The sequence below is a fragment of the Phaenicophaeus curvirostris genome, chromosome 12 (assembly GCF_032191515.1).
Source record: "Phaenicophaeus curvirostris isolate KB17595 chromosome 12, BPBGC_Pcur_1.0, whole genome shotgun sequence".
NCBI lineage: Eukaryota > Metazoa > Chordata > Aves > Cuculiformes > Cuculidae > Phaenicophaeus > Phaenicophaeus curvirostris.
In genome coordinates this window covers 14,273,819-14,289,467 of record NC_091403.1, presented here as the reverse complement: position 1 = coordinate 14,289,467, position 15,649 = coordinate 14,273,819, and the positions used below count along the sequence as shown (strand labels likewise).

At 48.9% G+C, this 15,649-nt stretch overlaps 1 protein-coding gene across 1 annotated transcript in view; it reads left to right on the top strand.

The window, feature by feature from the left end:
* Positions 1 to 15,341, top strand: part of IGDCC3 (immunoglobulin superfamily DCC subclass member 3) — a 104,190-nt gene extending 88,849 nt beyond the window's left edge. Inside the window, exons 8-14 of the mRNA XM_069866384.1 lie at positions 5,324 to 5,571; positions 5,940 to 6,104; positions 10,968 to 11,156; positions 11,432 to 11,536; positions 12,389 to 12,527; positions 13,007 to 13,214; positions 13,329 to 15,341. Of these exons, the coding sequence (XP_069722485.1) occupies positions 5,324 to 5,571; positions 5,940 to 6,104; positions 10,968 to 11,156; positions 11,432 to 11,536; positions 12,389 to 12,527; positions 13,007 to 13,214; positions 13,329 to 13,493 (1,219 nt within the window). The 3' untranslated portion in view covers positions 13,494 to 15,341. The remainder of the gene's footprint in view (positions 1 to 5,323; positions 5,572 to 5,939; positions 6,105 to 10,967; positions 11,157 to 11,431; positions 11,537 to 12,388; positions 12,528 to 13,006; positions 13,215 to 13,328) is intronic.
* The last annotated feature ends 308 nt before the right edge of the window (positions 15,342 to 15,649 follow it).

The following is a 15,649-nucleotide window of genomic DNA, read 5'->3' as shown; positions in this document are numbered from 1 at the left end:
ATAGCAGTTGTTACTTAATCCTAGGACAAGCACTTGGGACAGGACAACCCTTTTGGTACCAAGCCCAGGGCAACTACAGCCTGTCATTCACATTACCTGGGTGCAGGGAGTTAAGGGTGGGTTTGTACATCCCCTTGTGGTGTGCTTGCCCCACAAACCTTTGAAATTGTAGGGATTGGGACATCTTGAGAGAGGACAGACAATCTTGCAGCTGGACCCTCTTGTCCTGGCAATGAATGCGAGGGAATGGACCTCATGAGGAAACTGGAGCACTTGCTGAAGGTCTTCTGCGTGGAACTCAGTGCCATGCTGGGAGGTACTCCAAGGCGGGGCTGAGCTGCAGAACTGGTTGGATGTGTCCTTCTCACCTGGCATGGACCAGAGTTAAACCCAGGAACCCGGAACCTCCGAAGCATTGGTATCTAGTTGGATTGTGGAGCTGAGACAGCTTCTTCTCGTCCTGAGTATGGTGCCTGAGCAGCAGCAGGTTCCTTGAAGGGCTCAGCATGTGTGCTTGGTGTCATATCAAGGGAGTGCAAACTCAGGCGTCACAAAGCCAGCAAAGAAAGGTCAGTGTTTCAGGTTGAGATGGTGTCACTGCTGTGCCTCCTGTAGCAAAAGTGACACCATTTACAACTTCCCATTTGCAGATAACATGCTTAACAGCCAAATCCCTGTCCTACCTCACTACATCCTTTCATAAAGGAGAGAAGGAGCGTCATCTCTAACCAGCTTTGCAGGCTGAGGGTCTGCTGGCCCTTTCATCCAGCACCAGTGGAAAGAGTGGGCTGGCTCCTCACAGCACCACGTACCCCACTGGGACCAGCAGCATCCCTCCAGAAACTGTGCTCGGGTGAGTCTGTATCTGCAGAATCAGGCTAGGGTTGTGGCCAGCAGGCTGCAGAACCTGCTAAATATGTCATCTGCTTTGTGCCAAAACGGATCCTTCTGCATAACACAGCCCAGTTTCACCTAGGAATTTGCGCCCCTTCACGATATTTAATTTCTGGAGCTGCAGGAACATCTGTATAGAGGGCTGGGGATGATGTGCACTGTGTATTTGTGCGGGAGACTGTCACTCTTCAAGCTTTGTACCTTATCCTAAGCCTGAATGGGGCAAACCTCAAATACAGGGTATTTCTCTAAAGCTGACAACAACGAGCACTAGGTGGGAGAAAGCTCCCTTCCAGCACGGCACCAGCCAGCAGCCCAGGAACAGCTCATTCGGTGCAGCATAGCACAAATGGAGGCAGAGCAGGGCATCTGAATGAGGCGCTGGTGGCTTTCTGTAGCTGCCAGCACTTAAAATGCTCTCGGTGCTAGCCACGGCCTGCTCTCCGCATTAATTTCATCACACTCCCTCTTTTGTGAGCCTGTGTGCGTGCGCATGCTGATATCCTTCCAGATGGGCCCCTCTTCTTTGTGCTGCTGAATCGATGAAGAGGCTTCCTTCAGTTCTCAGACTTTTTCAGAGGAGCCTTTGGAAAGCCGATCTCCGGTCACCGGCCCAGACCCTTGACCTGAGCCAGATCAGTCATCCTGATTGCCTATGTACTGGGAAGACAGCTTGGGAATACTGCGGCTTTCGAGGCAGTGGAGGCCTCTCGTTTCAGCTCAGCCGGGTGTGAATCTGCAGCAGCTCCTCTCCCCACTTCCATCAATGCCTGTCAGGGCATTGTGCAGAGATGTGATCGAGCCCTCGGCTCGCTGAGCGGCTTTGGTGACCAGCAGAAAGCCTTCTGGCATCTCGCCTTGTCTGACGTGCTCACGATGCTGCCAGTCTGGCACTTGCGGGAAAGTTTTCCAACAGCAGATGTCCCAGAATGACAGATTTTTTCCCTGTTGATGGGAAGAAATAAAAGGACACTGCATATTTCAGATGGTTGACATGCAGAGACGCTTTGTGAGTCCTCACACAGCAACTACATATTTTCCTTTTGTTTAAGCTTTCTAAAAAAAAAAAGAATAAGACAAAAAGCAGAAAAACCTGGGAAAGCTGCTGGACAGAACATTGACCCTGCTGTGCCGTGTCCTCCACATCCCAGGGGGTGATGCTGTGGATGAGGCAGGATAAATTGTCAATAGTTAAGATGAAAATGGATGCACAGCAGAGGTATCAGCTGAGAGGATGCTGGGGTTCATGTAACTCACTGCCAGCTCCTTCCCTCCTCATTGCAGCTACCAACATGCTTCAGAGCTCACACCAGGGCTCGCAGTGAGCTTGGCAGCCTCTTCTAGAGATCTGCCTGTGGATGTTAGAGGGCCTAACAGAGAGAGAAAAGACTTATTCTCATGAAGATGGTGTATAGACATCAGGTGTTCTACTTGCCAACTTCTCCACATGGTCTCTGCTCCTCACCCAGGTTTATAGGCATGGCCAGAAACACAGTTGTTTTATTGATCCCATTGCCTGTGCATCATTCCAGGTAACATGGGCCTTAGGTAATGGGTGGCTGACGCTCTTGCTGCACAGTACGTCCAAACCCAGCCTTGTGAATCTCAATCAAAATGCGCTTCTTGAGGCCTGAAGCAAGGTCCCAGATACTTGCCATGTCCTCTTTGTGGAAATGTGTTTTAGTCATTTCTTCTGACTTGACTGTGCATGACAAGTGTTACCAGCCACCCTGGCACCACTGCAGAGAGGCAGCTGGGATGTCCAAGGCTCTGCCCAGCTCCGGGTCCCAGCAGCCAAATGTTATCCTGCTCCAGGATCACTGGCATCCGGCACGTCATCTGTGTTGCGTGAGAGGAGCTTTGCTCACCCCCTAGTTCTCCCAGGAGGGGGGTGTATCTTTGTCCCCAGCATCATTCTGTTGCCATCAGGCTCCTTGCACTGCTTTTCCAGCCAGGCTCCCCTCTGCAATTTTTCCTGTCTCTGCGTAAAGCAAATTAATACCCTTGGAGGTAGCGGAGCCTGAATACTTCTGGTTGTTCATGGGCTGCTTTGTGCTTGGGAAGCTTGACACTGCTCGGGACTTGCGTGCCAGTCCAGCCTGGCTGCTCCTGGGTGCCCAGATGCACAGCAGCCACGTGGAAATAATCCCTGCATTGACAGGGGTAGAAGGAAGCGCTTGTGCTCCTTCCACACATCTGCTTTGTGCAGAGCTACAAGTACAGCTTTTGGACGGCATAATCCTGCTTTCTGCCATCTGTCCTCCCAGGAATCAGCCCTTGTTGACACAGTTGAGCCACACATCGGGGTCCTTCCTCCCTGCGCCCACCCCCAGCTCTGCCTTTCTCCTTCCATTTAATCAGATACGTTGAGCCTGTGGCAATGAGAGGAGCTTAGGGCTGATTCTCTAAAATCACCGTATCAGCTGAAATGATCACATTTGATATTCCTTTTACAATGTTTCCAAGGAAACAAAGGCATAGGACACAAATATATGACTGTTAAACATTTGCGCACTCACCAGTGCCCCAATAATTTGCAAGGTAGAAATATGAATGTTAACTCAAGAGTGATAATAAATTTTAATAGAGGAAGACCAATATTTTGCTGCAATTAGAAGAAACATTCTTTCTGACGATGGTGGGTTATTTATCATTGCCACTTTCCATGTACAATTTTTTCATTTACATAAAGGGCAGCTTTGGTTGTGACTCCTGAAAAGCCATGAAGTGCTCCTTGGGTCAGCAGGGGTGCCTGGGTTTTACTCATGTCCCAAGTCTACCTAGAATTCACCACAGGAGAAGAAAATAATTTATTTCTCCCTAGAAGTGAGCAGGGGATGTGGATTTGATTGGGTTTGGGTCATTCCTTACAGAAAAATAGCAAGCAAAAAGCTCATGCTAGCTGTGGCACAAACCAACGAGATGATGCTGAAGCTTGGAGGCATCGTGGTCTTCCAAGCATTCATGCCAAGCCAAAAGCAAACCATGGTTCAAACGAACTGGGCAGGACTGGAAACACAAATAGGGATTAATCCTGAGTGGTGCATGTATGGGTGATTCTCTAAAACGGAAGAGGAGGCAGTAGTGAGCATCATTTCATTCACACAAATTGAATCACGTTGTTCCAGGCTTGATTTCTGAGGAAGGGAGCAAGCCCTGGAAGGAGCAGAGCTTTCATTGATGGGTCCCTGTTTGTGAACAAAATCATAGAATCACAGAATCGTAGAATTGTTTGGTTGGAAAAGACCTTTGAGATCATCGAGTCCAACCATTGTTCAGAAAAGCTGTTTTGCATGCTGCATAGCAAGATAAAGTGAATGTGTTGTATAATCACTTCTGAGTCAACATCTGTTGGTGTTGTTTTAAAGGCACTGGGCAGTGAAACCTTGGTCTGGCTCTGAACTTGCTCTGATTGTACCCAGCCATTGCCGGAAGGCCATGCAGCTCAGAAAGGGCCTTTAGTTTAAGTGCCTGCATGTACAAGGACTCTTGCTGTCCCCATACCCACCAAGCCACTAAAGACCCCTACCCAAGGTGGCACAGAGATGGGTACCATGCTCAAGAACGTGCTCGTTTGGGAGCTGGTACATCGCTGGCTTTTCCCCCTCCATTTAGGAATGTTTTCCACTAGGGTAGCCAGTGCCTGTCTTTATCTTGGAGGCTCAAGATGGCACCTAAGCCTGGTGTGGAGGTCCCCAAGAACAGGCTGGAGGAACTGTCCGCGTTGCTGCCATGGGAGAGCAATTTTTGATGCACCAGCATCAAAGAGATGCTCGGAGGTTTAGCAGATAAAACCTGCAACTTGCTCCTAAGCTTTGGCTTTTGGCTCATGGTGATCACGTTTCTGAAAATGCAGAAGCAGGAGCTGAGGCTGTGACCCTGCCAGATAAGTCAGCTAATCCCAGTGTTACCCTAAGACTGCTCTAATGTGCTATAATGCAATTAGAGCATCACCAGAGGGCTTTCTGCCCGCTCTTGATTAGACTTGGCTTAGCAACTGTGTGTAGTGCCTGCATGGGTTGCACTGGTGTGTACTGGAACTAAGCCAGTTAAAGCTGGTTTGGGTGCATGGATGCACTTGCCTCAGCGGTCTCTCTGGAGTGTGGCTGGGCTCTTCCTGAATTCAGGGCTTCAGATCATGTCATTCCCCGTCCCACCCTTTATCCCCATCTGGCTGTACTTGAACCACAGACTCTGCAAGTCAAGACAATCTGCTCAGTCACAGCATCCAGAGAATGAAGCTTCCGCCTCCTGGGCTTTTCCTTTTCCAAAAGCACCAGCCCACAGTTTCCTGGAAGCTTTCAGTGGAAACTGAGGCACATGGCTTGCTCAGCCATCAGAGCCATGAGGACCATGGCATGGCTGGGGGGAGGAATGTCCACTGCAGAGCGCTCAGTGAGATGCTTGTCCCTCTCGTGTCCCCATGCAGCACTCTCTCCATCTACGGAATCAACCAGGCGGATGAAGCCATCTACCAGTGCATCGCCGAGAACAGCGCCGGCTCCACGCAAGCCAGCGCTCGCCTGACAGTCCTCTGGGCAGATGGGCTGCCCAGCCCTCCGCAGAGCGTGAAGGCTGAGACAGTCTCTGCAACCACCATCCAGGTGTCTTGGAAAGAGCCTCTGCAGAACACCAAGGAGATCATTGGCTACGTGCTTCACATTCGGAAAGCTGCAGGTACTGTGTTCTACCTACTACCCAGAGCATCCTCAGCCTTTCCGTAGTTTAGCAGCGTGGCCTACTAGGTAAACCAGGTCTGCATTGCAGTAGACAGTGCTGCAACCCATGGTCTCCCTCATCTTCATGCTTCTGAAAGACAAAGATGAGGCAGTAATTCTGCTGTAAGTACCTAAAGGGTAGGCAGGGTGAAGCTGTGGAGTCAAATCTTGCTACCCACCTAGGTCTCTGGCAAAGCGTGCAGAAAATTATGTGGCCAGATATGTATCCATGTTAAGGACCAAAATTACCACTTAGAACATCTGTTTAGTCTCAGAACCTCTTACGAAGTCTAACGCCGCCCTGTTCTCTCTTTGTTTGCACTTCAGATCCTGAAGAGATGGAGTATCAGGAGGCTGTTAGCAAGAACACTTTCCAGCAGCTAGTGACTGATTTAGAGCCCTCAACCAGCTACAGTTTTTATATAAAGGCTTACACCTCCCGGGGTGCCAGCAAACCCTCAGAAGTCACAGTGGTGAGCACGCTGGGAGAAGGTAAGGAACACTTTACACTTGGACCATCAGATGCTGAAACCCGCTGTGCGTAGCAGCAGTGCTGGTCACCCCGATACCCACTCCGAAGTGTTTTGGCACAGAGCCTGTGGTGTTGATGCTCCTCATTCCTGCTTCTCATACTCTGGGATATCGTGTAAAATTCACTTGTATTGTGACACAGGGGCTGGCTTCTTACCTTAAATGTAGCATTGCCTCTCATAGCTGATGTTGTAGCAGACGGGGGAGTGCAAGTCTGGCTGGTCTCATGCGTTGCAGCTGCTCTGGACTTTCTCTGAACTGCTTGCTATATGCAGTTTTCATGCTCAAGCAGTATCTCTGTATCCTCCAGCAGCTCTGGAACTCATAGCTCTTGCTTGATAGGTGCCACACCTTTTAAAATTTTTTTCAGCTTTACCCTGGACAAGTCACAATACAGCTAAGCTGTCCTAACTTACAAATCCCTGCCTTGGAGCAGCCTTCTGTTTTAGTGGGAATTTAGGGTGATCTTGAAGACTTTTTACCTGACTTAGCCTCCCAAATGTGGCCACCTGTTAGCTTCTCTAGTAAGAAAGTGGGTGCTCTAAAGCAGGACCAGGCACACAGGTACCAGACAGAAACCCCAGTCCCAGTGTGCTCTGTCAGCTGGTGTTCTAGGAGCATTCTCCTAGAGACTCATGTGCCTCTCCAACACCTCTGAATCCTGGCTCATCTCACGTACCAAGACTTTCTTAGGAGTACTGCATCTTTCTCATGGGCATTCAGTAATTGTGAATGTGCAGTAGAGAGGGCCTTGGGTGTGAGGATGTTATTTCGGATCAAATGAAAGAGTGTATTAACTTCCAGCTGGGGGATCCAGTTCTCTTTCCGTTTTCAGCCCTTGCAGATGTTTACTACAACATTTAAGCAATGATGCCAATAAATCCTTGCCCTTCTGGGTTGTTACCCTGCAAGTTTATTTTCTTTGGCACTCCACAGGGAATTGGTCACCCTTGGAGTTTGTTTTTCCTTTCAATTTAGAGATCGAGGGATGGACTAAGGCAAAACTTGAAACTCCTTGACCCAGTGCTTTAGTTCAGCTACTGGAGTTAAAAGCCAGATGTGCTTCAGAGAGCTTGGAGTTTCTGCAGAAGTCTGGGTTGAGCTAGAGAGGACTTTTTGTCATTATTACCCTCAGTCATGACAGAAATAGTTAAGTATCTGATAAGAGGATCATAAATTTCTTGGCAGGCTGAAGTTTCAAGCATTACTGTCCTGCCCTGCTATCCTTTGAAAAACACTTGTCTTGGGTAGTGAAGCTTCAGCATTTAGCTCCTTGTTCAGGATTGACAAGCTGGCCTGGTTAACATCATTCAACCCCAGCTTGCATTTGCCTTGTAGGAAGATTAAAAAAAAAAGATTTCAAAGCCCCAGTTCTGGCTTGATTTGTTTGCTTTGCTTCACTCGAGTGCCTGTTGCCTTCTGCTCATGGAGGAGAGAGTAGATCAGAGAGCCGGAGTCCAGTGGCTTTTATCACCAAATTAAGGTTTCACGTTTTTCACAGCCAACACATTTCACCCTGTGCCTCCCTGAGGTGCACCAGAGAGCTGTGACTTGCCTGGGCTCAGGCAGCCCTGGATCTATGCAAACAAACTCAGAAAGGGACAGCATTTCCTGCATCCTGGTTTTGCCATCCTTGTACAGTGCAATGTGCACGAGATGTGTGCAGAGATGTGTGCAAAGCCCCATGGTGACAGAACCCTCTGTGTCACCACAGTGCCATGTCCTGCCTTGTGTGGAAAGGACACGATGGGGGAATCTGCTAGCCAGGCACAGCTCAGCAGAGCTGGAGCAGCACTTGTCTGAGTGGCCAGCAGAGATTCTGTCAGCTGGAGACTGATCTGAATGACCACGTTCTATTGACATTGTCTGAGGAGCAGGGCTGGTTTCAGCTTGGGAAGGTCAGCTTTTCAGGGCTAGGAGTATGCTTACTCGGCTGAAGCCTCCAACGCTTTCTCAAAGTGTGGTGCTTCTTCCTTTGTGCCAGTGACAATTTTGGATGGAAAGTAGAAGGGAAGATGCTATAGAGAGCTACCCAAGTGAACCTTGTCCTCCACAAACCTCTCTCGCTAGGAAGGCCTTCCTGTCTCCTCCCTGTCCTCCTTTATGCCATTTCATAAATGCCGTGCTATTTTAAATCTCAAACTCTCTGCTTCATTAAGCAGTGCACACTCCTTGTTCTTGTCTTTTAATGCTTTTTAGGGTTTTCTCCAGGACTTTTTGACATTTCTCTAGGATGAAGACCGTTCCTTTAGTCATCTTCGGCTAAAGACGCCTTCAAGAAGAAAGTTGAAATGACCTGGGGAAAATTCCAAACAGCACAGAAGAGGAAAACCAGTATCCCAGCCCTTAGCATGAGGGAGATGCCTCACTTAAATTAGATCCATATTATGTCTTATATATACTTCTGTGAAGCACATATACACTGCTGTGTGTCCATATATTTATACACACAGAGATATACTCCATCTGTATACACTTATTTGTGTAATGCTATTATAAACAGCACAGAGTGCGAACATATAATCAGTATTATACATATATATACTCAAAGTTTGAATAAATACTATATATTCCATACTTTGAAGGAGAGATCTTCTTGTGGTTTTTATTAAATGTAAGGCTCTGCAACCATAAAATAAAGCCAACTCTTCACAAATCAGGATGGCCCACATCAGTGTTTCCTTGTCCATGTCCCTTTATGTGGCGCTTTGACCTGTGATTTGGAAAATGATGCTTTAAGGAAGCGTCCAGTTTCTTAAAGGGGAGATCCAGGTAATTCCTAATTTCACCCTAGAGGGAACTGGGAAAATTAGGGAAAAAAAGGAGTATTTGATTGGATTACAAAACTATGCAGCCTCGGAGAGAATAGTACATTCTGGTATACATTCTGAATTTACTCTGTTTTGCACCCAGAAATTGCTGTGTATGGCCTTCCCATCAGTAAAATGCACATTATAATAAATCCTAGCAAGAAGTACTTCAAGCCATTTTTTTACTGTTGGCAGCACTCAGGCAGGATGGGATCTCATTAACCTGACCCAGGACAGCTGCTCTCTGAGCCCTTTCTCCTGAATTCACATAGAGATGCTCAGAGGGCATCAGGCAGAGCCCCTGCAACCTGAAGGAGAGCATCACTTTGATAAGGGACAGGATTGCCCAGACTCTCTTGCTCACCAGGAGAGATGTCTTGTCTTCCCCTAAATCTCCTCACGAGAAAGCTTGAGCTCTCAGTGCTGGTGAAAAGACAAACTGTTGTGCTGTGTGGTTTTGTCTTTACTGTTAAATGGAGGAAATGCCCTTTTTAGCTTTCATCAGTCTTAGATTGACACGGCCACATTTCCTCCGCTTTTCACCATCGCTCATTAAATGGCTGTGCTGAACCCTCTGCCAAAGGACACCGTCAAGGCCGGTTTGCACTGCACATCCTTTAGAGACCCTTTGGGGAAAAACAAGACAAAAAGCAGCATGGGCCTAATGCAAACTCAGCAGTCCTTACATTTGGGAACTTCTGAGCTTGTAATCATGTGGGACTGGGAAAACAGCCCTGCTTCAAAGCCTGGAGGCTGCTAGAGAAGCAGGGCTATTGTTCTGTTGGGTAATTTTGCTGCGGGATCTACCTGAGCTCACTGACTGGTACAGCAGAGCCTGAAAACCCGTCTCCCTCCTGGTGCTGGAGCAAAATCCTTGGGCAGGGCAGAGCTTGCAGTGCTTGGTGCTTTGCACCTTCTGAGTGGTGCCAAAGGCTGGAGAACCCATGGGAGCATTTGGCCTGGGGGTGTTTTATGGAAATGAAGTGAAAAAAAGTCAGCAGTGAAATGTCCTGTTTAGACACATCTCTGCCTTGGGGTGATCTGTGTGTGAGAAAGGGAGGGAGAGGGGCAGGAGGAGGTTTGGGGGAAACGTGGTCCTGTGTGCCCCAGCACTGCACATGGCTTGGTGCAGAAACAGCTTTGGAAAACCCTATTTGCCTCACAAGAATATTGGCTTTGGTTTGCAAATCTTTACCTCTCAGCCCAGGCTGAGAGGGGCTGAGGGGCAGGATGGGGCCAGGCAGCTTTTTGGGGACCCTGGGGGGTAATGGCCATGTCCCCCCCTGCTGCAGCACACCCCGAGAACGAGGGCAGGGCTTGGGGACATTTACTGGAGCAAAAGGCATCCCGGTGGACTTTGAATCAGGCCTCGGTGACACCGGGCAGCAGTAGGGACCTCTTCCCAGCTGAACCCCTGTGCACCTCTAAGGCCAGGTAAGTGCTTGCCACAGCTATGCAGGGATCTGGGCTGCTCTGGTAATTAGGGCTGTTAATGAAGATGTCCTATTTCTCTTCCAAGTGCCCAGCACAGAATCACAAACCTCCCTCCCAAAGCTGACAGGAAGAACACCATGCAAGTCAGTGCAGGTACCTAACTCACTTAAGATGGATGTCTCTGGCTCCATCCCTTCTGGTTCCTTCCTTCCTGGGGGATTAATCACTCTGAACGGTCCTCACTACCCTCAGGGCAAGGGCAGAAAAGTGGAATTTGGGAATGCATTGGCAAAGTTGCGTTCCTGCCCTGACCCGAGGGGTTTGAGCATCAGATTGCAGCCAGAGTGTAAGAGTAGCCTCTTTTCATGCTGAACTGAGCATAGGAAAACCTTGGAAACTTGTACAGCTCCTTGAAGAAGTCCAAAGCTGTTAAACCAGGATCTGGTCCGATCTGATTTTTCTCAGTCTCATCCAGCACATGTTTTGGTGCAGTGACCGCAGGGAAAGCCTACTGGGGAATTTCTCATCACCTAGACTGAAAAAGCACATGCAATCCACTGTCTTTCTCTCTCTGTTTCAGTCCCAGCCATGCCATCCCTCTTTATTAAAGTCATTAACAGCACCACTGTCCAGGCAACGTGGGAGCCCTCCATCAAACTGGGCCAGCATGAAGGCTTCAAGCTGTATTACCGCAAGGTCCACCTCTCCCAGTACACTGGCCCAGTTTTACTGCCCAGCAACGTAACAACGTACAACATTACCCACCTGGGTGAGTACAGTGACAGCTTGATCTGTGTCTCCTCCCAACCCTGGGAGAGCCTGTCATGATTAGCAGGAGGGAGCTGGGATGTGTTGCACAGCCACTGAAAGGGAGATGCTGCAGCTCTCCCCTACGTTTTTGGGATGATTTTCCAGTAGCAGGTGCTTGTCTGCAGTATCTTGTGTGTATTTGATAAAATATGTGTATCCTAAATAAGCACCACTTGGGGAGACAACAACAGTGATTAATCCTGAAATGCCCTTCTTGTGTCTCCTTTGAAACAGATGCATCAGTGGTGTATGAAGTCAAGGTCCTCGCCTTTAACCAGCACGGGGATGGAAACTCAACTGTCCGCTTTGTGTCCTTGAGGGAAACCATGGAGAGGACAGGTGAGACAGGACATCAGTCTTGGTGGTGGTTTGTGAAAACTGCTTTGCAGGAAGGTGGTGAGGCCAGACATCCCCCCAGAAACCTGTGGCTCTACCCCCGTCTCGTTTTCAGCCACTCATCTATTTTCAGCATCACAAGTAATGACGAAGTGAAACTCAGCGGGCTGGGAGCACCTGGTGCAGGTAGAGGTGGTTTCTCACTGTTAACCCTCGTTAGTATTAGCAAGCCAACACCCCTTCACAGCAGAGTTCAACCTCATGACTTATTTATTAAAGGAGAGAGGACAAACCAAGTATTCTTGTAATTGCCAGTTTTGTCCCCTAAGCTCGAGCAAGAGGTGAGGCCATGGACAGGAACCCATGAACCCCACTATAAGCTGAGCACTGTGATCATTGGGTGGGATGTGGTGCACCAAGTACCTCCACTCTCCTGGATATTTTGACCTTCACTGGTGCCAGGAAGGGAGGACACGTGGTTTTGGAAAGACAGGCTGCAGAGTATGAGCACTGCATTATGTGGCAGAAAAGGGGAAATCTCTAACTGATCACACCTTTCATATTCATCTACGTGTAAAAAACCATTCTGCTGCTCTTGGAAGCCCAGGTAACGAGGCTGGCTCTCTATGGACTTTCTAGTCCTGTGCTTGCTGTGACTACCTTCCTGCAGTACCAAGAGCAGGGGAGCTGCTTTGACGAGCAGTAAAACCTCCCAGTTCCCCACCCTGCTCTCTTCTTCCCTGTACATGGCTCCCAGTACCGCCTGGACTCCAGCTTTTGCTCTGAACTCCACAGAAGCTGGATGACCAACAGGCAAACAGCACCACTGACCCCCTTTCCCCTTTCTTCTGGCAGTGCTGAATCCCCCCTGTGACTGCATGAAGGATGAACAGAACAATAAAACCTCCACCACCGGCATCATCATTGGGATCCACATTGGCGTCACATGCATCATATTCTGCGTCCTTTTCCTCATGTTTGGGTACAGAGGAAGGTAGGGGTTGTTCACGCTACTGTGGTGGTCCCTAATGCCATGTGGGTATCCCTGCAGGCATCTTGCACCTCCACTTTGATGATGGGATGTTTCCCATGCACGCCTCAGGATGCATATCCCATGGCATGTGATTGCACATCCTGGCTCCTGTGAATGCTGGATGCTGTTTGCAGCACAGCTTCTGCCTCCCACCCAGGCACACAGACCCAGCAGGCTTCTCCAAATACATCCAATCAGGTCTGGTCCCCATCGAGGGACCTGGAACTTCCTGGGAGCATTACTATTTCTGCTCTGGCAAGACCTGATCCTCCCAGTAAACCAGAAGCCCTTTCATGGCAAGACCAAGAGATGTGATGTTATAGGAGGGACTTAAGGAGTGAAGGAACGTAAGACAGGGATAAAGCAGACTCAGGCTTAGGGGAGGGAAGCTGCGGAGATACCAGCTTTGCTCCCCTGCAGGCTCCATCTCTATTTTTCAGGCTGCTGATGTGCAAAAATGTGCAGGAGCAGCTGTCAACCCCACAGATCCCCAGGAGCCAGCGGAGCGCCACAGGCCTTGTCCTGAATGGGGCCTCTCGCAGGGATAGGGACGACCGGGACATGAATGGAAAGCAGCTGGATATGAACGAGCTGGAGAGATTATTCCCAGCATCCCTGACGCAGGAACAGCAGGATAAGGGAATAATGGTAAGTCCAGCAGTGGAGGATTGGGGCATGCCTGCAAAATGGAGACACAACTGCATGTCTAAGAGCGTTGGTGACCAGCCACTGTCATTGCATTTTCCCCTTCTCTCTCTCCAGTCAGCTCACAGCCCACCGACCACCCACAATGTCACCCAGATATCCACGCTCCCTCTGGATGAGTTCAGCATCATCGAAGAGCAGACAGACCCCCTCCCGAAAAGCCCCTCTGGCAGCAGCCCTGCTGCTTCTGCTCTCGATCACAGTCCCACCAATGAAGGATAAAACTGCCAAGACTCAAACCCTCTTGTAGGAGTTACCAGAAACCAAAACCATGGCTGGTGATGTCCTTACAATGAGTTGTCAATCTCAGGTCAATTGAAGATTTCTACGGTCTGATTGTTATTTTTTTGTTTTGCTTTATTTTTATATATATATATAAATATATATATGTATATGGCCTCTTGGAAACTCTGTGAAGTTTATCTTCCTGACCTCTCTCAGGCCTCTCAATGCATTTTTTCTGATGATGGCTTTATCGAGACTGGTCACGATGGATTTTTTCCTGCAGCTGCTAAGTAAAAGACTCCTTGACAGAGTTTGGCAAACTCTCCCGTCTCTGACAGACTGGGGATACGGTGGAGCCTCCTTCTTTTGGCATCCCGGATCAGCAGCTTTAGGACTACTTTTTAGATCTATTTTTTATTTCCAGAAGACTGGATTCAGAGAAATCCTTTTAACTTGACTCCAAAAATTGAGGCCTGGGAAGGCCATCTTTCCATGGATTTGATGATTTTGTACACTTTCGCTATTTCTCAGGATACCTTTTTTGCTGATTGACTCAAAATAATATGAAAAAAAAGGAAAAAGAAAAAAAAAAGAGTGTATGTGTCAAAGGATGCCTGAGGGCTACTGACAGACTTGGACAGACAACCCCAGTGAACTCAGAACCTACCTCAACCGGAATGAATGTCTTCTGGGAAGCAGAATTACCTGCGTCTTCCTTCATGTTCTAAAAAACAAGTAGCGTAGCACTTGGTCAGTACAAGCTTGGTCCTACCTCAGCAGTCACGCTCTGTACCTACCGCCTTGTTGGTTTCGTTGTTGTCGTTCCCATGTAAAGCACTTCCAAACCTTTGAAAGCAATGTTCTACCTCAAGTGTGATAGAAATGTGTGTACGCATGCGTGCATGCATGCGTGTGTGTGTGTGTATGTGTCCTCTTCCCCAATTCCTGCCTCTCCCACCCAGCGCCACATGAAGCAAGGTGCTTCACGAGTGTTATGAGCTTTACCTTTTAGGCACATAGCAGGGCTCTGGTGTGAGTTTTGTGTGGCAGAGATTTGTATCATGGTTTTTTTTTTTTTACTTTAAGGACTGTCGAGGCCATCATAGCCACGCAGCTCAATGCCCTGTGGCTTGCCAGCACTGTTGCTCTTGCAGGGCCGGATTTGTTGCTGGTGGTGGCTGTCTTGGTCTATCCTGGGTATATTCAGGATATATCCCCGAGGCTGATTCCCTGCAGGATGATTTATGGCACATGCCAGCAAGAGCAACGTAACACACTCCCCAGAGGTGGGAACCTGGTCATCACCATCCTGTCCCTTCAAAGCCCACCCTGTCATCAGGAGCACCTACAAGGAAAGCCTGATACAGCACTTCCCAACCCCCTTGAGATGCTACTGAGCTGCTCCCAGATCCTCCAGCGTATTTCCAGTGAGCAGGAGCTCATCCAGGGGAGCTCATCCAGGGGATGAGCTGAGCCAAAAAAAGGGCTCACTTCCCTGGGAGGGCCAGTGTGAGGAGGGCTCCCAGGCAGTGATGCTGGAGGATGCTGGGGGCTGCCCCTCCCAATGCCCAGAGTGGGCAGAGCAGCTCTCAACACCAAAGACAGGGTTTGTGTGAGACGTCCCCCTCCAGGGACTGACCACCAACCTGCCACCATGGGTTTTTCGTTGTCCTGGCATGGTGCAGTCTTGTGAGTTGGTGTGCAACCAGTGTTGTTTGTGGGGGCATGCACTGGGGCCAGGGATGTCCACCAGCCAGTGCTGGAGGGTAACCCTTTCCCCAACGTGTGTGTTGGTTAAAGGCTTGAACTCTCAGTGGTGGTGGTAAATCAAACATTGTATTTGCAAGGACAAGTGAAAGGAATCAGGAAAGGAAATGAGTTTAAGTTGGAAAAAAAAGTAATAATTTTATATTTTTAAATGGGAGAGTCCCATTTAAAGTCTCCAGTGGGAGAGTCCCTTGCATCAGGAACATCCCCCATCGCCTTCCCACTTGGCCACGGGATGTCCCTAGTAACTGAGTAAACAATATGATACACAGGATGGTATGGAAAACACCTTTTGCCCTGTGCTGGGTCCTGGTGCTGGGCTGGGTGAGCTGTAAGCAGGCTCAGCCCTTCCAGGTCACATTATCTGGCCTGGGCCAAGCAGATGT